The following is a 22,100-nucleotide window of genomic DNA, read 5'->3' on the forward strand; positions in this document are numbered from 1 at the left end:
TTCTTCAGCAGAAAAAAGTTCTTGTACTTCCCTTTCAGCTCCTCGCACGGCGTCCTGAACCAACGTTGCACGCTAGTCCGGTCCAGGTGTAGGGTTCGCCTGGACCGGTGACATGTCATGAAGTTTGAAGGCCGGTTTCCACCATCCCGCCAGGAGGTTGGTGTGCACCTCGCCCCATGTTTGTCCTCATCTCGCTGCACGCTGCATCTGCCGCAGTACTAGTGGCCACATCCAAGTGTTGTTTGCCTTTCCGGGGTAGAACACCTACGACAGACGCGCGCCTGCCAGTTCTCGTGACCGCCGCGGGTTTACATCTGCTCCCAATTCGCCGAAATAATGCTGCTTCGTCCTGGGCACTCATCGCTTGAAGTTGCTGCTGCGCTGCTGATGTGCATCGATGCTTCACGATGCATCCGACCCATGATTCGGCCGTCGCCTTCACACATCCCATCCCATCCCATTCACTGGCATGCATCACCCATCCGAGAACACCTACCTCCCTATCCGACAGCATCTTCCCCAAAATCCTACTGGAGCCGAGCCGATCTGCAGCGCCACGCGAGTCAGGTGCGGGAAGCTGCCTGCCTGCCCCGCCAATATTACGAGCTTCGCGCGTCAAGAGCCCAAGAGGCCGTGGGGGCCAGAGGTCTTGTGGCCCGGCTACGAGGGACGTCGACGCTTACCCCAGGATGGCGGCGTGTGTGTCGAGGGATTCGAGGGCGCGGTTCTAGCTTCGAGCTTGTTGCACGCGCATGACCGGCCGCCCCTGCGCCAGAGCTTAGAGGTCAGAGGCCATAGGCCAGAAGCGGAGACGGAGATGGCGATCGCAACGCGTCGTCGACGGCCGTGTGTGGTGTGTGTGTGGCCAGATTGGGTGCGCGGCCACATGAGCAGCGTCACCCCCACACGTCCGTCCGGCGTCCGCCCACTGGCCTTGCGAGCGTGTGCGTGGGTGCGTGTGCATGTACGTTTGTGGCCATGGGGCAGCCTGAGCCTCAGCGCGCAGGATCGGTGTGGCCCTGTGCCTCTTACGACCTAACGGGCATTCCAGCTGGTTAACGGGATGAGGGTACGTAACGTCCGAGCGCTCTCCGAGGGTCACCGGTGTTGTCTGGGGCTGACAAGGTTTGCTAGGTGCGCTGATGAGGCATCTGCATCACGGTTCACGTTCGCTCCTGGCGACGCGGACTCGGAGGGGAGACAACTCTCGGACGCTGGCTGGACAGGCACAGGTTGCTGACCCAGGGCGCGAGTCGGTGTCAGTGTCGGTGTGTCAGAGATCTGTGCCACTGGCAGATGAGCCATGTGCTCCCGTCCGCATACGCAGCAGAGCATTGTCTCGTGCGCGCCGGGGCGCATGCGCGTACCCTCCGATCGGTATGTGTATGCGTATTCGTATGCCGGACACTCGCAGGCGACAGAGTCAGACCAAGTCAAGTGGACAGACAGCTGCTGTCAGTGTCCGATGGCCAGGCTGTCCCAGTCGAATTTACCCCGGATCTGCACTGGAGTCTCGCCTCTCGCCACCACTGCGCGTTCCCCAGGGAGAGGACCTGCCCCGTCAGTCATGGCATCTTACGATGTTACGGCATCCGTGCGGCAGCCGTGCGGGGTACTGTCGCTACGGTCCAGAGAGGGCTTCGAGAAGTGCGGGGTAGAGGTCAAGACCCGCCCCCCCTTCCCCCCGGTTCCCCTTCTTCGCACTTCGCACGGTGGCGCAATTCAGTCGTATATTGAACTTCTGCGCCCTGGCGCGGACACGCGCAGGGGGATGGAACGCACGCTGCTGCTCATCATAGACTCGTACAGGTCTGGGCTCTGCCTTCGGTCGGCATTCAGTACTACCTCGGTGCCTCAGTGTTCGCTATACAGTCGCAGGTGCTTCAGGTCTCGCCTCGGTTCGTGTTCGTCTCGCCTGCGAAGACGAAGACGAGACGCGAGCTCGGACGAGAAGTGGGCTGCGAGCGGGCGCCCCGAGGGATCATCTCGTCGGAGCACACGGACGGGTGAGCATATGGATATTGGGCCAGCCGCCATTCACTGATCAGTGCTCAGTGCCAGGCAGAGGTGCGTTCAATGTGCTCGCTTGCGAATTGGTAGGCGCAGGTACTAATTCAAGCGGGTTGCACGACAGGCTCTCAAATACTATTAGGAAAGCGCGAGACCGAGACGGAGTCGAAGTCGGTCCATGCACATGCGAGTGGAATGGGTCGAGCTCGGATGGGGCGATTGGACAGTGTGACCACCGTCCACCGACGATCCTTGGCCCTTGCCTGTGGCCGCGCCTTTTTTGGCCCTTGGGGCGAACGGCTGGGACTCGGATGGAGCTCGAACGTCCGAACCCTCGCTCGCTCGGTTCCCATCGTACATTGCGCATCGTGCATCGAAAGGCTCCTCGACCCCCTTCCTGCGCCCTCGCCGTCTTGGCTGGGTCTTTGACTCGCGGCCTTCCGGAGATTCGTCGGCTCCACGCTCTAGGCCGCCCCTCGTCCCTCGTTTCTCGTCGCTTGTCGCTATCAAGGGGGAGGGTGCTTGTCAAACAGTCAGCAGGTCTGCGGGTGCGTCCCCCCTGCTGTCGGAGGATCACGATCTCAATTTTGGACTGAGGCGCAGGGAGCTCAGACGGGAATAGAATGCCGGAACTGTGCAGGGCACGGCAGCAGTTGACCAGCACTGAGAACTGAGCAGATGTGCTCGTTTTGTCTCACGTGCATCTCGTCATCATCATCTCCAGTTGCATCCCCATCTCCTTACCCCGCAATCCCGCATTGCTCAATTCATCTGCACCTCCGATCTCGTCATTGGCCTGACCTTCAGTTTGGCACCCGCCTCGTTCCGTCGCCACACTACCTCCGCCTCCGAGCGTCCGGCACGTGTGCTAATCTTGAGCTGCTCCGGCTCAAACACGAACGGGTCCTGTCTTGGGTCATGTACGCGATACGTATCTCGACGCGCAACCCACCTTCTAGTCCTCTTCTGTGCCCTGCGAGTTGCCAGAACGAGAGCGAAGCGACACACGCGTGCAGTGCAAGAAGGCGCGGCCGCGTCGCCTCCACCAACCTCCGCGGGCTGTCCCATTCGGCGATATAGAGTCGCGTTCTCGTGCCTGCATGCCCATTGTGGGCGAGCTCTCAAGGTCGGCCAAGCCAACGTGTACCCAGCGTCCGACGCCCAACGCCGGTGTATTCTTACGTCCTTGGTCGCCCGTCCGTCCTGGATCTTGCCGTGGGCGGTTGTGGCTGCATTGGCACTTACATATCTGCTGACGGTCCCTGCATGTCAATGGTGCGTCGCTCGTAGACCGGGGAAATACGTTTATGCCCGCAGGTTGCAGGTCGCCGGTACGCAGCAGATCTTAGCAGATCAGCGCCTCGACACACCCAATGCAAGGGTCGATGCGCGCCAGGCTGGGGTATGACAGAGTCAACACGACATTGCCGGGGAAGGATGCGCGTTCTGCATGTTCCCCGCAACTGCGGCACTAGGCTTGGACGGGCTTTTCGTGTCACTAGTACTGCTCGCGTGTGGTCATGCCGGGGAACTGCTAGCAGTTGAGCTTATTTCCCCAGACTCGAGCCCCCGGCTGGAGGACTCTGGTCCGTGGCTCATGTCAAGCTGTCGTAACACGGACGATCCGCAAGAGAACCGAGGCTGCGCGGGCGAGTGGATGCGGCCACGGCACCCCACGGCAACGTCTCCGGCTTTACTGGACGCTTACGACAGTTGGACACCGGGCTTTGCGCGTCGGGCGGTGTATGCGTGCCACCCCGGCTTCTTCCCGTTCCTGTGGTCGTGGTCGTGGTCGTGCCGTGCAGGTTGGACGGATGTTCGCGCATATGTTGTGGATGCGTCTGGGAAGCAACTGGCAGGAAGTCGGTGTTAAGATGTCGGTGTCTCCGGAATACAGTTCGCGCTTGTGCGGTTCAGGCCTCATGCTGCCTGCATGCGTCTGTGGCAGAGACGTTGGACATCGGCGGCGGCGAGAGAAGCATCAGGCATCACGCCTCCGACGCTCACAGTCGACCGGCCAGCAGGACCAGTCACCAGCCAGTGCTGAAGCCCGGAGGTGACGCGCCGCCGGCTTCACTCGGACAGCAGCAGCAGACAGCGACCATCACCATCTATCTGTGGGGGTGTCTGGGACGCACGTATGCCAGTTCGGTCTAGGTACGTCCCCTCTGCCCTCTGCGGTGTCTGTACGTGTGCTCAGGCTGCCCATCTGCTGACGACGGTTCTTCCCGCTAGAAGGGCCCGTTTACGGCGGGAGGCGCGCGAGGACCCTGGCTGGCTCGCGCTCATGCCAGCATGCGTGCACAGCGGGGCCGAGGAGACGGCCGCCAGTGGACAAACCTGGGAAGCATGCATACACGGCGTCCGGGGTGAGGCCAATTACTTGCTGCAGAGAAGGCGAAGGTCGGGCGTGCGCCTGCGCCTGTGCCTGCGGTTGCGTGCAGAAGGATCAAGATGCTACTACGATGCTACGACGCCGCCGGAGGAAGCAGGACAAGTGGATCGCTGCGGGGTCAGGTGAAACTGATCATTCGTCGTTGGTTGTATTGGATGCGCTCCACGGGAGACGCGCGGCCGAGAGGTTGGGTGTGTTCGGTAGGTATCATGCTGCAGGTGCTCCGCGGTCGGATGTTGCGGGTTAACCCTTGTCTTGACAGATACGGCAGATACGTGGGTGGTGGTAAGGGGTTATCCCTGATCCGCGCGACACGAAGGGTGCACGTTAGGAGACGGCCGAGACTCAATGAAGATGTCCAACTGCACATGTTCCGCTCGACAGAAGGCAGACAGCAAGCTGCGAACACACCACACTGCCTGAATGTGATCGTACCTTGGCCCTTGGACTTGCACCTTGGACTCGGACGGCTCTGAGGGGTCAAGGGGACGGTCCGCCCGGGGCGGCACTGACAGAACTGTCTATAGTATGTTCGTTCCTTGCCGAAGCGAAGGCACCGCATGTTAGCTCATGTTACGGTTCACGCATAAGCTCACTCCATATGTCAGGTCACGGCAAGACATCGATCTGGAGCCATCCAGCCTTGGCCTTCCGGTTGAAGAGGACATGTGGTATATTCGTGCATAGGCCGAGCAGCCTGCATGAGACCGAATCACCGGTTGAATGGTATAGCAGGAGGTGTGGTACGTGATTCGTCCATCATGGGATACCTTCTGCGCAGAGATTGACCTGACGCAGACGTGGTGAAACGATAGAAGATCATGGTCGTTGTCATGCCCTATGTCAGTTCACTCCTGAGTATTGGAGCACCGTGTCCAGGGCATTCGAGAGGGCTCCGAGCCCTGGATACCTGCCGTAGGATGAGGTGCTTGGACATCACGCACGCAGCCAATGTGAGAAGTTTCCGACGCCATCGGGTATTCTTGAGCGTAATTCACCAACCGTTTTGGAAGTCAGCTCGTTCACTTCAGTATACATCACCATGTCTCGGAGCCTTGAAACAACTCACGAGAGCATCACTGTTTTGCCTCCCTGGCCGCCCTTCCCCCGAGCATCAGCAACATGAGATGGGTGGCGGCGGCCTGGAAGGGGGAGCAAGGGCCGAGCCAATGTCCTGTGTGAACGGGAGCCCATGTTTGTCCATCTCGGGCGCGGACGGTTTCGCCTGCACAGTCGTTGGATACACGACATGCTAGTTGACGTTGTTGCTGGCGGAAGATTGCCCGCGGTGCTGCATGTCTAGCTCTTTTGCTGCCGTCATGAAAGGCTCTCCAACAGCGCCGAAACTCATGTCCGCATGTTCATGTTGAAGCGGGAACATATCTGCACTGGTTAGGCAGTCGTCGACACCGGGCGCAGGTACGAACCTTAACCATGCTGCCCATGGCGTCATACTGACTCGTACTTGTCTACGAGTGGACGAGCAGCACCGCTGGAGGTATGTCGAGCTGGCTTCCGCGGACCGCAGTCGCATCCTCCGTCATAGCTGTCACTCAGACGTTCATGAAAGTGCCGGCTCGCGTTCGGCCACCTCGGAGCCTCCCACTCAACGCCAGCGAACCGTGTCCACCCGCCATACCAGTTCCTCGCACCGCACGCCGTACCGTAGTAGCTGCGATCGTCCTCCGCGGCTCCCCCTCCTCCGCGTTGTCCCTAGCCCGTGATTGACGACATGGACAACTGCTGTCCGAACATTCCCCTTCAGACCTTTCGCGCCTGGGATAAGTCCTAGCTTCCGACCAAATCCCTAACATACCTCGCTCTCGGACCGAACACCAACACCACAACGTAAATCTCGCGTCTACTGGACGCGAATGCAAGACAGGCCGTGCATTCCCACTGGTCGCAGGGCGGAAAGGCTCCGTATACCCGAGGCCCACGTCCGCCATTGGCTCACGAAACTCTCATCGTCTACTGGCTCCTGCGCGTTCCCTCGCTCGCGCGCAAACCCGGCACACCAATGGGAAAACGGCGCACTCTTGCCGGCGCTCGCGTGGAGGACGGTGACGGCATCTGCGAACGCGCCGTCGTGGCGTTCTCTCTCGCAAAATCGCGAGTCTGGACGACTCTATCTGGGCCGGTATCGCGATACGGGAAGTTCGGGTGTTCGGGATATCGGGAACGCGCCTCTGGGAGCTCGTGAGTCCGCGTGTGCGTGTGTGCGAACCTGGGATCGGGCGATAGGAGAAGTCAGCAAATTGCAAGGAGAAATTGAAGGCGCAGGCGGTACGACGCGCACGGACGACATACGGGGATGACGGTGTACGTCTTCGTTACGCATCGAAGGCGGGTCTGATTGGGTGAGCAGCGTCGTCATCGTTGGTCATGACCGGGACGGTGCTGATGCAGCCGTTTGTCGTCCGGGCGTGATTTGGAAGACGGGAGACAGAAGAGGACGGACGCGAATTCGTCTTTGCACCGCGCGCCATCCGATCGGACGAAGACACGAAGGCAGGCCGACATACGAGGCGCACGGTGCCTTGCGCTCTTACGCAACCTCGGGCGGCAGGAGCCCGCAGGCATGCGCATCGTCGTCGTCAAACGTGCGAGCGACGACTCAGCGAATCTAGCCGGTTCGTGCACGCCATTGGCCTGTTGTAAGTCGGGCGTTCGGACAGACCCGCCAGACTCGCGCCGCGTCCGACTACTTCTCACCTTCCACCCTGCCTTGCTCACGCTGGTTAACCCCGCAATCATTCCCGCGGTAAGCCTGAGTGAGCGGCCCATCTGCCTCCCTCGAGACGCGCATGCTCACCGTGGCTTCTCGCGTCGGGATACGGTCCTGGGTCCGCGCCTTAGCCCTCGGGAGCAACGCCCTCGCCCTCAGCCCTGTGCTTCTTCCCTCGGCAGAGGTGAGCAAGGGACGACTGATGCAGATATTTCCGGGTGTGGCCTTGTCTCCCTTCGTCGCTGGGCACCGGTGTCGCTTTAGGCTTTCGCGGATCGTGTCCGCCTGCGTGGCCCGGTGCTTCCAACACGGCGATAGACTGTCTGGTGTCGGGTAGGACTCCACCATTATGTACACATGCACTAACGTGGTTATCTTTGAGCGCGGAACAGCGGAACCATGGACCGTTCTCCGAGGCGCAGGGATCACTTCGGAAAGACTCGGTGCGTCCGCTTGGCGAGATAACGGCTGGCTGCTCGGGGACAAGGCATCCCAAGGACGAGGAGACTTGAGGCCGACATACGTACCGACTTCCCGACGCGCCGAGAGAAGACCGGGCTGCATGGCGTACTTCAGGCAGATGACGCAGTGGATCGTCGATTGGCTACTGGCTACTGGCTTTTGACTATTGGTTGGGAGAATTGCGGTGTAGTGCGTGTTCATATGTTGGTGTCGCGTAGAAGAGTCGGAATATCCATGGATGATAGAGCTGCAAGTAGTCGGTGGCTTCGAACTTCGAAGTGACTACATGTTCGCTTCTCCCCCACGTCAATAGCTTGTCGCCAAAATATGCACAGAAATGACATCAAACGAGGTCTGGTTCAACGTGATACAATACTCTCGGCGCAGTGGACATTGTTATGGAAGTGTTTCCGAGACCGCAAGCGCATTTGGGATACTTCGAGTGACTGTGATGGGTCCGACACTCCAGTAGCGTGAACAGGAACCTGCGCAGACGATGGGGCGATGAACGGCACAGAAGAGTGGCTACTATTTCTGTGATCAGTACAACGTCCTGCAGAGTGCACTCGGGCCGGTGCTCACCTTGCTGGCGTGTGGAACGTGCACGAATAGGTCGAGGTCGTGGAGCTGAGCGTGAATCGAGGACTAGCATGTGCAGCAGAAAAACAGAGGGAGGGAAAAGAAGAGAGAGAGGGAAGAGAGAGGGAAGAGAGAGGGAAGAGAGAGAAGAAAGAGAGGAGAGAAAGAGGAAGAGAGCGGAAAGAAAGAGAGGGAAGGCATGTCGCGGGCGGACCTGGGCACGCGCATGAGTATTGCACGACTTAACGTGCAGCGTCACATAGGTGCTCACAAACTCAACGCCCGGCATTCAATCGAGCAGTTCTCGTGTTTCTGCCGTAGGCTCGGGGCTGACATGCGGGTGGGACGAAGGGCTGACCGGAGGTGTACGAGGTCGGCTGGTATAGTGGTCAGCCAAGGCTCGACGACACCATCAGCATCAAGGAGGACTCACCTGGTCGAGAGGAGATGCTCGCCAAAGGAAATCGTTAGGGAAGAATGTCCGCGCAGTCGAGCTTGAGAGGTGGAGGAGCGTAGACACCGCACACGAGAAGCGGGAACCCGGGGGCTGGTCGGCCATCGAGGCTTGTACCGTGGCCCCGGGTGTGAGTGGGATGGTAGACGGTAAACATCAGGTGGTCTAGTGGGGTGGTGCAGAGACCAGACGGTGTGCATACGACAGGGTGATGGTGATGGTTTCTGGAGAGCAGGGTATTCGATCTGCGACACGGCCTTATACCCTGTCGAGGCTGAGGGTGGCATGTGCGCCCCTCCCGCGGGAACCGAACAGAAGCCGAGTGGGTTCTACTAGCTTAGCCGGCCTCCCCGAAGTCCTACGAGTAGCGTCCATTTGTATGGCGGCGGGAGCATCGTCGCGAAACACGACTCACGGTGGCCACAGGTCCACTGAACAAAAGCAAATGTCGAGTCTCCGCGCGAGTAGCGTTGAAGGTTTCCGCACGCGACGCTGCCGATGGCTCCACGATAGCTCTGAACGGTCTCTATCAGGCGACATCAACGAGGAGATAGCTTCTGAGGACTCACCGAATCCGAAAGTGCCCAGATAGTGACTTAAAATTCGCGGAACTGATACAGGCATGTGCTTGAAGCCCGGTATTCTCTGTAGCATCCGGTGCAACGAGTGGCTCTCACAGCACACTCACCTATTCCAACCACTAGAGCTTCAAACGAACGCAAGCAAGGGAGGAAGCTGGAAGATCCAAGCAAAGTCCACCTCCTACATACTCCACAAGTACATGCGTGTCTCGAATACTGTTCCTCATACTCCTGTGATGTCTGTCAAATATTCTAGGAGGTGGATGAGTCAACAGCAGGGGACCTAGACAGTGGAGAGCGTGTACCTCTCGTAAGCTCGTACGCTGCAAAAGTCGCTCCGGCCGCGGGTATGCTGATAGTCATTAGTGTCAGTCCTGGCTCATGCATAGTGAGGTCATATCTCTTGCGCCCTACCTTCGCAATACTAGGTGGAGCAACAATGAGGTCGTATGAGTCAATCTCCATGCTGGCCATATACGTCCACTTACATGATGGGGTGAGACCGCGGAACAAACCTGACCTGTGGGAGGGAACAGATGTCAGCAAGTGCAGCTCGTAGTAGTTCAGCACACAAGGAGACAGATACTTACGCGCCAGATTCTGCGATGACTGCCCTGATCTCGTGTGCGATGTATTGTACAGGTGTGCCCTGGGGTGGCGTCGCACGTAGTTGTATGCGCGACTTAACGACGTCTGCAGAGCGCAGGGTCAGACAACCGACGACAATGAACCAGAGCCATTGAACATACCCAACGGATAGCACGCTAACCAGTATGCGATCTGCGAAGAAACCACTGAGCTGAGAGCTAGAGACGAGTGCAATGTATGTGCGTACACCTCCTGTTGATCCGCTAGCCAGCAGAGCCCATACGGGGATCTCCTTGCCGTACTTCTGGGTGAACTTCCTCTTGGAGAACTCGAAGGCTGCAGTCACGGCTCAGACACAATGTCGTCAAATGGACTCTGCACTCACCTGTATAGAAGCTGGATGCGGGTGAATAGGCGAGCATTCGAGCAATTTGGAAGGATTTGAGCACTCACCCCGCATATGCGGGTATCTCACGAATGACGGTAACCCAGTACCCGCGCATGATGCCCTTCCTGAATCCCCACTCTCTCCACATGTCGCTGACCACCGCACGCAAGCGTTTGTCTCCGGGAGAACCGTACTGGCCTTGCATGCGCACCTTGAACATCTCGACTGCCAGTCCCCGTCAAACCCCTCCGCCTGCGTACGTGCTGCATGCGAGAGTCTCACCTGGGCTCGCGAGGATAGCGTTCGCAGCACCGGCCATCGCGCCAGCTAGGGCGATCTCCTTGAGAGAGTGCTGGGGGAAGGGCGAGATGATGCGCTTCGAGACACCGTACGCGGCGAAGAGCAGCGAGTTCACGCCGGCAACACCGATCAATGGACTGGCCATGCCTGCGCGTACCCAGTCAGAGGACGACATGTCGTGCAAAGACATCATACACACCCTTGTATAGCGCGAGGAACCCCTCCTTTCTCATCGTCTGCCCGAGAATGTCCATGGGGCCTTTCTGCGCATGCTTGTTTGAGCAACCCTTCCCCCCACACGAACGGCGCGCTACTCACAAACATCCCCTCTGTGCCATGCAATGAAGGTCGGCATGCCAATGGTAAGCAGCTATCGTGTCTGATACGCGTGCAGGAAGGACTGAACCGGGTGCGGTCTGCGCGCGAGTCTTGACAGTGTCGAGGGGTTGCCCGACGATGACTTGAGCTGCGCCCCCGACGCTTCCGGCGAGGAGTTCGTTGATCGTCGATGAGTCCATGGCACCAGACGGAGCAGAGAGAGCACAAGCAAAGCAGGATGAGAGCGAGAGACCTCAGAGTCAGAGAGACGGCGAGCTGGTCGCCCACGCGCGCGCCGATTGCGCGATCGTGCGTGCGAGTCGTCGCGCGGGCCGGCGGGTGGCTGTGCAATCCCGCCTTTCAGCGCTTGTCTTGTGCGGAAGCTCAACAACGGCATCAAACCGCCGTCAACTTCACCCGCGCTGTCGTCTTTCCTCTGTAGCATGTCCTCGTTGGTGACGCTCCTCGTCCCTGGAATACAGATCACTGAGGACGCTCTGTTCCACATCGCATGCTTATAATCCCTGCGGACCGTGCATATTTGCCTCCCCGACTCCCCCGACTCCATACCGTGGTCGTCGAACAAGTTCTTCCCGAACGTGGAGTCATTTGCGGTTAGCGCAATCGTGAGGTCTTACATGTTATTTGCCAGGATGATACCTCTGTCCCACGTTCCGGAGTTCACGCTCGCGCTCACTGCTTGTGACAGTTGAGAGCAGGACCAGTCCAAGCTACACGTGACATGCCGTCACTGCGACGCCGTGTCGTAGGGCGCTCGTTTCCAACTCGAACTCCTCCTCGCACTCGTCCACGGGATCGTATACTTCCCTCCTTCACTCGTCAAGAACACCAATAGAACCTAAGGTTCTAGAGTGCTACTGCTTGTAAGTTGACAAACATGTTGCTATTGTCTCAAGGTGCTCGCTCATACGCGTAGTACTCCGTACATATACTTGCAGGAGGACTTGTATTGCACTCTTCCTGAACGTGGCAATTACCCCCTCCCATCATGGCTGACTCTGAAATGAACCTTTCTACGATTCACCCCTGCCTCCGCGTTCCCGAACTTCTCAACATTATATTTCAGATGATACAGGCCGAACCTAGCGGCAACACGACCGTAGCCGCGCTCGCTCGGACGGCCAAGTGCTTCCACGACGCGGCGCTGGATACACTCTGGCAAACGCAAGCATCCCTCTTGCCACTAGTGAAGTGCTTCCCTGAGGGGTTGCTCACGGAGACGAAAGAGGAGGATGGGAGGAAAACCCTGGTACGTCTTTGGTCCCCCGTGTTGTGTGTTGGTTCCATGGTTCGGCACGAGAGCGGTTGCATACATGACGCAGTTTTACCGCTGGCGGCGTGGCTACAACCATGTCTGAACGCCCAACTGATCCTCCCGCGGAGGCGAAGACAACGGGAGGCGGTTTGTGGCCTACGGCGACTCTTCACTCATCCGTAGTGGTGTCGGCGAAGTACTGACGCGAATGTTAGTCTTTCAGTCGAGATCCCATACCCGAAGACTGGACGAGGCTTAAGATGTATGCTGAACGCATTCGTGTCATTCGTCTCGACCTGTACCAGTATCACAACGACTACGCCGTGCTCAAGCTCGCTGGCTCTCTATATGTAACGCTAAAGAAGTGTCTCGGTATGGAGCCCCTGCTTCCGAACCTGCGGACTTTCCAATGGGCGCAAGTGCTCAAGAACGAGCCCGAAGATGTCGCGTCATTGCTCCTTATGTTAAATCCAAAGGTGTCGTCGATGGACGTAGTGATAGACACGTTGGATGACGATGCCGCACGAGAGATCGCGACCGCGCTGGACAAATTCGGAGAGAACCCTGCTCAGCTACGCAACATCCGCGTAGTATCCACCACATCCCCGATCCTTGAAGAGGCTGTCCTCGCGCTCGGCTTCCGCCAGCAACATCTGCAGGAGTTCCACTACTCGTGGCAGATCCAGATGTCGTTCAAGACGGTGACCCATCTATCCAGCATGAACAACTTGCAGCAAGTCTCCCTTCGCGCCGATCATGAGACTTGCCGCGAAGTCCTCAAATGGGGCAGGGAGCGCGGTGGACACTTCTTCCCGTCACTACAGTTTCTCACACTCTTCACCGACTCGCTCGACGTCTGTGAAGCCTGGCTCAGCACAGTCTGTCACAAGGGCCTGCAAAGTCTTACATTCTGCGTCAACCAACCTCCCACTGCGAGCGCACTCCAGGACTTCTTCACGAAACTCAGCGAACACCCCGCGAATGCCAGTATGCGCAAGATCCGATTGACCAGCGCAAACCCTGCTCCGCGAGGCGACAGCAGGCACCTCGTCACCGTCGACACACTGTCGCCGCTCCTGGGCCTCGACCTGACTGTACTGAAGCTCGAGCCGGGAGCACATATCGAGATCAACGACGATTTCGTCGCTCGGATGGCCCGCGCATGGCCAGAACTCCACATGCTCGAGCTCAACGCCGAGTGGCGGCGGTACGACTTCGCACCTAACGTGACCCTCGCGGGCCTCATCCCGCTCGCGCAGCACTGCCCGAACGTCTCCACACTCGCGCTGCCCATCAGTACGGACGTGAGCGCGTTCCGGCGGGAGTACGAGGCTGGCCACCGCCCGACGGGAGGCTACTCGTTCCGCCAGTGCTATGAGTTTGGCGTGGGCCCGTCGGCGATCGGGCAGAACGCGGACCAGCTGATGATCGCGGGATTCCTGTCGGATCTGTGCCCGCATCTGGCGACGGTGAAATCGGCGTGGACGAGGGCGGGGCCGCCGAAGGAGGGGGACACCACCCTCGACCAGGAGACGGAGGCCATGGGCGAGGCGTGGAGGCAGGTCGAGAAGTATGGGCGGGAGATGGCGCGGGTGCGCAGGCAGGAACGCATGTGGATGGAGTTATTGTAGAAGGGGCGATTCGTATCGTGTCCATGTCTTGAGGGTTCATCATTCTTGTTCAATATTCTATAGCTATGGTAGTCGCCGATATACTGTCTGTGATTATTTCGTGCAGGAGCGCGCGCATTTTTCGACTTGACATCGTCAGTGGTTTCATTGACATGCACGAACGAGCTATGTAGAGGTATACGAGCTTGCAATAAGTACGAAGTAAGTTGTCACTGGATGCACGTTTAGCGGAACAGAGCGTAAAACTGATGCTTCTCAAGGCCTCCGCGACTTGATAGAAGGCCTATGCCTGCAACGAGATGCTATCCGGCAAGTCGAACACGCTACCCAACTTCATGCGGACGTCTACTTCGGAATCGTGGAAGAAGCCGAACCCTGTGAGCGGGAAACGAGGCGAAGGGGTCACGACGAGTGGAAAGTCGTCAACGCACTGCTCCGGGGAGAGAGGCAGTGACTATTGGGACATAAGAGATGTCTGTGCGCGCCTCGGAGGGAATGGGTAAGTGAACGTTAACGGTGCGACGATCTGCATGACGGTGTAGTAGACGGAAAAGTCGCTGCTGTCCGGAACGCTGAAGATCTGACGACGGACGTATAATGTCAGCAGAAAACCAACGGAACGATATCTGCGCGCTGAGGAACGTAGAGTACATACCATGTCGCAGAACGCCAGATAATGTTTGTTTTGCATGTTCTGGACTTTGGCGAGCCACTCCTCCTCCGAGACATCCGGTACTGCCCACCGGAGCATACTCTCTGGCGTGAGGACGACGTCGACGAAACATAGAGGGACGGGCGAGTAGGCCAGCTTGCGAGGACATGAATCTTCGTGCATATTGTGATGGTGGGACAGCTGATATTCACCGTCGTGGAGCAAAGCCTCCTAACTTGAAGGTGTATTCCAGTTGCACCCGCCGTGGGTCGCCATTCCTGCCCCGATACTACCGCACTCAACCTGCTCTCCACAGAGATAGTGAACACGACCCCATCCAGACTACCGTCTCTGAAAAACAAAAACACTCTCCCTGCGCGTTATGTTGCGACGATTGGCCTGAGGACTCGGAGCCCAAACACGTTTGCGAAGGTCTTCAAGCTTCATGTCCATTGTTTGTATACAACAACCACCATACCTTGCAAAATCTCAGGCGATCTCTTTACGTGTACACCTCGCAGCCATACTTCATGTTCCCTTCTCGGCTGAAAGTGATGATGTGGTCTGTAGCGAGAGTCCCGTCAGTTCAAGTCGGGTGAGTCTTCAAGTCAAGACGAGCAACGGCAACCGAATTCGAGGCACGTACCACCAAGTCGCCTCGTCGTGAAGCCCACTTCGCAATAGCAGCTGAAATCGCAGCATACACGTCAGTTCAGTTCAGAAACGCCGCCCATCACAGACGAAGACGCACTAGTAGTATATCCACTTCCTTCGGAAGACCTCGATCTCCTCTTGCGCCTTGGCGTCGTCCGTGTCCATGACGCCCGGGTACTCCGCTTTCAGCGCTGTACGAGTACGAGCAAAGCGATTCGTCAACCACCTAAGCACTACAGTGCAACCATGCAAACGGAAGGCACGTACCCGGGATGATGGTGTCCTCGAAGTGCGCCTCGAACCGCCTCCGCCACTCGCGCAGTGTCCGCGCATAGTGTGGGCCGATGTTCGACACCGAGTCGACCACGAGCCGGCCATGGGAGCCTTTTGTAAGCGTCTCGACCATGAAGGTGAGCGTCGGGAGGAAGCCCCCGGGGAAGACTGCGCCGGCGGAATGAGTAGGTGCTCCGATGAGCTACGGACTAAGGCAATGGCTTACTCTGGAGAACAGGGGAATGTCAGCAACGGAGCAAGGTGGAGGAAGGATTGATGAGACGTACCCATTTCCGGATGAAGTCAACCTCGCGCATATACTGCTCAAATCCTGCCCGTAGAGCCACAATCAGTCACAACTCACGACTTGAGGCCTGACGCAAGACCACACACTTGCTTCTGGGATCGTAATGCCCTGAACGACACCAACGCCCGTCTCTTTATTCAGCGCCCAGTCGATCTTTGCCCAGTACGTCTGTCGCACGCATACAGTCAGCCTCATCATGCCCTGGAACATGCGTCCACAAGCACTGACCTCCATATATTCCCTCCCCACCGCCTCAACCATCTCCACGCTCACCAGCCTGTCGAACGCACCCTCCCACTCGGCCGGCATATTCCTGTAGTCCAAAAGGTGCACCCGTATGCGGTCCGACAGGCCTGCATCTACCGCGCGTTTACGCGCGAGCTCGGCCTGCTGCGTCGAGAGCGTGAGCGTGTCCACGGTCGTGCCGGGGATCGTGGACGTGATCAGGAGCGACATAGAGCCCCAGCCAGAGCCGATTTCGAGTACCTGTGTGGAGGGTCAGCGTCGCAGCTTGCGAAATGAGAAAGGGGAGAGAACGAAGAAGGTTCTAATGGTTATATGCGCACCCTGTGTCCGGGACGGATGTCTGCCTTGCGGATGATGTGGTGCAGCTTGCGGTATTGTGCGGCCTCGAGCGGGTCATCGACATCCGAGACGAGGGTTCTGATTTTCCGGATCGCGCCCTCGGCCGCGGAGAGCAGGCCGAGTGCGCCGAGCTGGAGATCTTTCGGCGGGTCGTGCGTCTCCGAGTCGGCCAGTGTGCTTGGGGTGGACGCGCCTGTCAGGGAGGGTGTATTACTTGCGCTGTGGTGTGGTGATGAATGGTGGCTTGAGCTAGGCTGGCGAAGGTCGCCGTCGAGCTCAGGGAAGATGGCACAAGAGTAAGTCATGTCCTTGGATAGGAAGCCTAGATGGCATATGTGTAAGCTCTAGGAACAGGCGACGCGCATACACTAGGTAATGGACGTCGAAGGCACCTACCCATGAACATCGCATTACTGATGTCGTAATGTGCGCTGATGTTCTTCCTCGCGTTCGTCACAGTGTTTACTATGCGTGCAGTCAGACCGACATCTGGCAAGCTGCCTGCCAGTCGGGAGAAGAGGGAGTTGTCTATTGCCGATAGCTGGGCTCGGTTGGCGAGGAAGACCTGTGTAATACGGCAGTTGTTAGACTCAAACTGGGCAAGTTTAGAAAGGCAAGAGGGACGCACCAGGAAGACCTTGACCAGGTCCTCACAATCAATCTCCCCGTACATGTATGCCTCGGAGAAACCGAGATCACCCATGGCACAGAGACGCAACCAGAAGTTTGGATTGCGCACTGTGAGTTCGGCAACTAGCGCGTCAGACGAGTCCGAGTCTTGACGAATATCTTCATCTTTGCTCTCCCCGAAACAGTATGTGCGTGCAGGTGTGTGAATTACGAGCGTTCCATGAGAGATGAGTTGAAGCAGACTAGTGTGCGTATTGTTAGACTATTTCAGTCTTGGAAAGACTGGGCTCACCTGGTAGCTGCTTTCTCCGCAAGTGAACATAAGGGGCTCTTGATGTACGCCGCGGAGGTCGTGACGAGTGAACCCATGACAGTGGACATGGTGTGCGGAGGGTTGCGTAGACGTGCAAGACGACTTCGGACAGTTCTTATATGGGCGAAAGTGGGTGCCTGCGAGGAGTTGGAAGGAAGAAGCACAGGCGAGGCGCAGAGGAGACGGTCACTTATAGCGGGGAACAGAGTTGACCGCGGTTGGCAACCACGATGAGCAAGGCTGCGGGGACGACGGGCTCCGAGGGACTGGCACCGGGCTAGGGCCTATCAGCATCGTCGACGTTGGGGCGGACATCGAGTGCAGTGATGTCAGTTCCACAACCGTCAGAAGGCACAGACCGAGTGTGCGATTCCGCCTAAATGTCGCGTTCGCCTTCCCGAGATTGTCTCCCGGACGACAGCCACCGACGCTGCGTCGTGGGATCCGCCTATTGCAGCCTCCACCCTCCGACGCCGCCGTACTCGTTGCCGTTGTCCAGCGACGAAAACAGCGTGTCGGGAACGTATTCCACCGCGTTGTGAGCGGTCTCAGCGGCGACGGCGGGGACGTCAGTGACAGTAGACAGCGGACAGGACGTGGATCGCGCCCTTCGCGATCGAGTCGCGCCAGCGGGTTGCGCGATCGGACACGCTCACGTGACAGCAGCCGCCCGGAGGCAAAATTGCTCCCGCCCTCGACTCGACCTGCTTTCCTCCAACGACGACAGCATCAAAGCCGCGAGGCTCACCCCGTACAGGACGGCACCCCCCTGCCATCCATCTTCGTGAGCGGGCCAAGGTCTGAGCATTCCAATCCCTCTCGATCGACTCTAGCTGGGTCCGGTCTGAACAGACTGAGCGTCGCACCAGAAATACAGTCCGCACCAGGGTCACGCTTGACGAACCCGAGCTCGTCTCGGCAGATGCGAGCAGAAGCTCCCTACGGGCCCCGGAGACGCGCTTCGGCGCTGAGGGGTGGATGCGGACTTTGGGATACGACGCAGGGATCGGGCGCACACCTGCCCCTTCGTCAGCCTACGATTCGTTCGCGGGTCAAGAGGATCGGCGGGTGCTGCGTCCTTCAGTGCACTTCGCGGCTCGCACAGACGGGGCCTCGTGCCCCTGCGAAACTCGATTCAGACTACTCTGGTGCTGTCGTCCTCCGATCACCAATTTTTCTCCCCGCGTGCTCTTCGAGAGCACCTGCTGCCGAGAGGTTCTTCTTGTCCCAGTCTGGCGATCGGTGTGTGTCCTGCTCAGATTTAACGAGTGGACTGTTCCTGACGACCTTTACACAGCGCGACGGCAGTCGATCATATACTCGTGGGAGTGGTCGAAGCGGCGGTGCATGTCATACGGGCTGGTTGGATTACATTGAGGACGAGGTGATAGACGTGCATGTTGGTAGTGAGCAGTAATTGTTACAATACAGCCACGTTCTCCTTTCTTTCGTCCCCCCCAGGCCACCTTCACAGCCTATGAACCGCCCGGCCATACCGCGATCGGCACATATGTCTCTCTTCTTGTAACCGTCACCACGAACCTCGACTGTCGACAGCCTACGTGCCCACCAATGTCCTCTCCCGCCCCCTCCTCTTCCGCTCCCTCGACAGCCCCCAGCGTACCCGCATCGCTCACCGATCAGCTCGATCGGCTGACAACAGCCATCCAGCACGTCGGCGACGAGATTGAGACGTGCAAGCAGGTCAGCGAAGAGCGGCACCTCGCGAAACTCGTGCGCGACGAGGAGGAGACGCAGCGCACCCTGACTGTCCAGGAGCAGCTTGCGCAGATGATCGCGATGACGCAGGAGTCTCTGCGGAAGAATCGAGAAGAGCCTCTTGTCGGTGAGTGATCTTCGTGTGCTGGAGCGGGGTTGAGGGGGCAGGGGATTTCAATGTTGCGTACTGAGTACTGAGTGATGGATGCGTGTGGGTGTTATACGCTAAGTCCCAGGCGGGAAGGAGAAGCACGCCAAGGATCTGCAGAGGGCCGCGTTCGGGACAGGCGGGGACTCGGAGAGCGCGTCGAGGTCGTCGATGTTGGAGTCGCGGGATACAGGTACGCAATTATGATCCTGCATGTCATGCGCATGTTAACCGGAAGGCTTACCTCCAGCGTTGTCTCGCGCTCTCGCAGATTGGGGATCGGCAGAATCGCGGTCAACCTGACTAGCTTATGTGCGACTGGGATGTTAGGGATTCGGAGTCGGCGTAGCCTAAAGTCAGAGGATCCTTACGGACGCATCATGACATCCGCAAGTCGCTTCGTCTGTGCATATCAGGTGCATACTTTGCAGGTGAGCACTTCCTTTGGGAGTGGGTGCTGTATGCTTGATGTCTCGAGCAGTCACTGGAGTACTGCGTTTTCCTGCCATTTAGTCCTTCCCAGCCCGAGACAGGACGGACACTCCTAGCTCCCAGTGCATGCTTCGTCGCGGTACCCACAGCCATCCTGCCCCGGCTCCTCGCGTACCAGCATGCATTGTGCTTGCTGAGTTATTCAAGTCTTAGGACGTGACGGCGGTCGGCTCAGACGACCGGCTGTTCATACGGCTGTTGTTAAACTTTCTGTAGGACCCAACTTCCAAGTCGTACATGCGATTACGAACGCGTGATCCTGTCTTGCTCGTAGCGAGTAATCGTGAACGACCACGTCTGCGCTCAAGGGTCTTTCGTGGCGTCTGTACGCGATCACATGATTGAAACGCGCTGGTTAGATCCAGATTCGCGCCATCTCATCTCACCATCCTCAGGCTTTCCCGAGCTCGCTTTCACATGGCCATTGTTGAATGTCCTCCGTTGGGTTGCGTTCTGTAGTATGTCGTGTACTCCGAAGGTGAGCAGGATATTGACTCTGCCCCTGGCGTCGGATGAACGAGGACAGGGCATCGTAAATGAAGATGACCGCGGCCCGCCAACAGATGCACAGAACTTGTCGCCGACTTAAAACATGGGCGGTCGCCGCACCAGGACTCGTACTTGCCCTGCTGCATGCAATGTCCAGAGGGCACCTAACAGATGCCCTCGACGTCCTCGCGACCCAGATCAGGAAGTACGTATTCGAAGTCTCTGAACCTGTGCGTGATTCATTGACGGAAGGGTCTCTCTGCATCAACAGCGAACCGAGCTCGTTGTGGTCTGTAGCAGCGCGTGCATCACCGGCACGCGAGGCATCAGGGCGTCGATGAGCCTATCAGTCCCCCCAACGCTGGGTACATATGTACTCGTACACTACTTGCATGCCTCGAGAATCAGCAAACCCCAGACCCGCGATTGATTTTCCCCTTGCAGGAGTCATTTTGCATACGATTGAGTACGAGGAGGCGATGCTCTGCAGGAGACCTGGGAAACGATTGTCCTTCGCGTGGGGTCAGTTTAGGCACGGGTCACCTCCGTTCTTTGACTGGCTGAGTCCTGACGGCAACATCAGGCATGCTGTGGTCAACGAACGTCGGTCCGCAGACGGCGGCCTCAGGCTGATGTGCTGCGTATACCTAAGTAAAATCTGCCCATGCACTCTGCACGGGTTAGTCGAGGAGCACCACCGAGAAGTTCTGTACAGTGTTAGGGTTCAGCGATTGAAGGGAGCAGTCAACACCATCATCGTGACATCGTTAAGGTTATCGTGTTTACCAGCAAGGCAAGTAAGTGGGTCATGCCATCGCTTTTCGATATGCTTATACGCTGAACGTCGTCGACAGATGGACGACTCCGGTATCAAGGACTTCCGCCGATCGCTGTAAAGTCCGAGTCGCCGAGTCCCAAGAACCTTCGGACTTGCGAACTCGATGCGCAGGATGATTATCGGCGTGGGTCCGAAGATTAGTATTGGCACCTCGCTCAGCTCGGGGACGACGGACACTCTTGGTGTGTGCCGAGGCGCGACTATCACCGTCCAAGTGATGCAGTGCGTGTTGATCAGCGCGGTGCCGTCATACCTTCTCATCCCTCGGTATCTTGGGTGTGAGCATATTTAGCTGATCGTGATTCGTGCGGTCCGCAAGGATGTCAATAATACCCCTCAGGATGGTTCAGATGAACACTGATGAACAACACACCGGGGGCAATTCCCCATGTATCTAGGCGGCAAATTGAAGACAAACCTTAGTTATTGGCCATATATGTCTCGCATATGCCCGCGAGATAAATCGTGATTATATTTGAAATATAACTGTCCTATGAATACGGTATATCCAGCTGTTTATCCAGCCATATATCCAGGAGATATAATTGAAGTATGAATAGCTTGTATTTGATCGATATATTGTGAACACATTCTTTGTATAACCAGTGTTTGTCTCCCATATCCTGACAGGAAATATTGTGAACAAATGCTGGAGTTACACAAAATATTTCCATGATTTGTCGCTCATATAACAAGTGACTATATGTTGGACAAACTCTGGTTGTACATGAAATATGATCACAATGTAACAGACATATATCATTGGTATAAATGTTAGACAAATGGTGGTCAATTGTGTATATGTATCTACAATTTGACTGGCATATATCTGATTGATACAACTTGGATGCATGCCTGTTATACATTAGATACATTTCAAATGTGTTCAGGGTGTAACTCCAATATGTCTAGCATAAGAATCCACCACTACTACTACTACCAACTACTTCCAACTACTACCAACTACTACTACCATTGACTACCGCCAACTACTACCTACTGTGCTACTAATCAACGAAATACCACTACATGGCAATGAACTACTACTACTTACTGCTACCTTAACATGATGATAGGTTGCACTAGTAATCATGATGAAAAACAAACAGAACCAACCTGGTCCAATAAGGGCATGCTTGCAAATTGACAAGCGCAGCATAGTGGGCGGTCCAGAAATACCACTCCACTTAGATAATTTGCTAACACATCGTCCGGGGACCATTCGAGGGTGTTCGAGGGTGTTCGACATGCTAACCGAATTTGCTAACTTTGCTAACACATCGTCCGGGG

General features: G+C 57.2%; 8 protein-coding genes across 8 annotated transcripts; 6 read left to right on the forward strand and 2 right to left on the reverse strand.

Annotated features, from left to right (window-relative positions):
• The first annotated feature begins 294 nt into the window (after positions 1–294).
• On the forward strand, positions 295–1,204 carry L226DRAFT_329274 (uncharacterized protein). Its single transcript, XM_067673981.1, has 2 exons — positions 295–1,069; positions 1,135–1,204. The coding sequence occupies exon 1, from the start codon at positions 470–472 to the stop codon at positions 1,037–1,039; it is 570 nt and encodes a 189-aa protein (XP_067538258.1). The 5' UTR covers positions 295–469; the 3' UTR covers positions 1,040–1,069; positions 1,135–1,204.
• On the forward strand, positions 1,205–2,536 carry L226DRAFT_329311 (uncharacterized protein). The gene is made up of 3 exons (XM_067673982.1): positions 1,205–2,006; positions 2,056–2,067; positions 2,135–2,536. Exons 1-3 carry the CDS (start codon positions 1,304–1,306, stop codon positions 2,437–2,439), a joined length of 1,020 nt encoding a protein of 339 aa, XP_067538259.1. The 5' UTR covers positions 1,205–1,303; the 3' UTR covers positions 2,440–2,536.
• L226DRAFT_329368 (uncharacterized protein) lies at positions 2,510–3,275 on the forward strand. The gene is made up of 2 exons (XM_067673983.1): positions 2,510–2,558; positions 2,614–3,275. Exon 2 carries the CDS (start codon positions 2,689–2,691, stop codon positions 3,088–3,090), a length of 402 nt encoding a protein of 133 aa, XP_067538260.1. The 5' UTR covers positions 2,510–2,558; positions 2,614–2,688; the 3' UTR covers positions 3,091–3,275.
• A 1,607-nt stretch (positions 3,276–4,882) lies between these two features.
• On the forward strand, positions 4,883–5,781 carry L226DRAFT_329520 (uncharacterized protein). Its single transcript, XM_067673984.1, has 2 exons — positions 4,883–5,148; positions 5,204–5,781. The coding sequence occupies exon 2, from the start codon at positions 5,227–5,229 to the stop codon at positions 5,659–5,661; it is 435 nt and encodes a 144-aa protein (XP_067538261.1). The 5' UTR covers positions 4,883–5,148; positions 5,204–5,226; the 3' UTR covers positions 5,662–5,781.
• Positions 5,782–9,381: 3,600 nt separating this feature from the next.
• On the reverse strand, positions 9,382–11,067 carry L226DRAFT_532471 (mitochondrial carrier). Its single transcript, XM_067680267.1, has 13 exons — positions 10,892–11,067; positions 10,804–10,814; positions 10,685–10,748; positions 10,468–10,632; positions 10,251–10,410; positions 10,183–10,193; positions 10,045–10,133; positions 9,959–9,989; positions 9,800–9,902; positions 9,698–9,729; positions 9,624–9,633; positions 9,515–9,561; positions 9,382–9,461 (listed from the first exon to the last, which is right to left on the reverse strand). Exons 1-13 carry the CDS (start codon positions 11,001–11,003, stop codon positions 9,433–9,435), a joined length of 864 nt encoding a protein of 287 aa, XP_067538262.1. The 5' UTR covers positions 11,004–11,067; the 3' UTR covers positions 9,382–9,432.
• Positions 11,068–11,890: 823 nt separating this feature from the next.
• L226DRAFT_458133 (uncharacterized protein) lies at positions 11,891–13,710 on the forward strand (the record flags this gene model as incomplete). The annotated part of the gene is made up of 2 exons (XM_067675425.1): positions 11,891–12,073; positions 12,295–13,710. 2 exons carry the CDS (start codon positions 11,891–11,893, stop codon positions 13,708–13,710), a joined length of 1,599 nt encoding a protein of 532 aa, XP_067538263.1.
• A 1,154-nt stretch (positions 13,711–14,864) lies between these two features.
• On the reverse strand, positions 14,865–17,192 carry L226DRAFT_458520 (cyclopropane-fatty-acyl-phospholipid synthase; the record flags this gene model as incomplete). The annotated part of the gene is made up of 11 exons (XM_067675447.1): positions 14,865–14,926; positions 15,009–15,049; positions 15,114–15,207; positions 15,284–15,457; positions 15,573–15,620; positions 15,683–15,764; positions 15,825–16,082; positions 16,163–16,503; positions 16,578–16,746; positions 16,810–17,053; positions 17,104–17,192. The coding sequence occupies 11 exons, from the start codon at positions 17,190–17,192 to the stop codon at positions 14,865–14,867; spliced, it is 1,602 nt and encodes a 533-aa protein (XP_067538264.1).
• A 1,504-nt stretch (positions 17,193–18,696) lies between these two features.
• Positions 18,697–19,294, forward strand: L226DRAFT_568710 (uncharacterized protein; the record flags this gene model as incomplete). The annotated part of the gene is made up of 3 exons (XM_067684202.1): positions 18,697–18,970; positions 19,080–19,184; positions 19,242–19,294. The coding sequence occupies 3 exons, from the start codon at positions 18,697–18,699 to the stop codon at positions 19,292–19,294; spliced, it is 432 nt and encodes a 143-aa protein (XP_067538265.1).
• Positions 19,295–22,100: the final 2,806 nt, after the last annotated feature.

The sequence above is a fragment of the Lentinus tigrinus genome (genome assembly GCF_003813185.1).
Source record: "Lentinus tigrinus ALCF2SS1-7 unplaced genomic scaffold L226scaffold_6, whole genome shotgun sequence".
Classification (NCBI taxonomy): domain Eukaryota; kingdom Fungi; phylum Basidiomycota; class Agaricomycetes; order Polyporales; family Polyporaceae; genus Lentinus; species Lentinus tigrinus.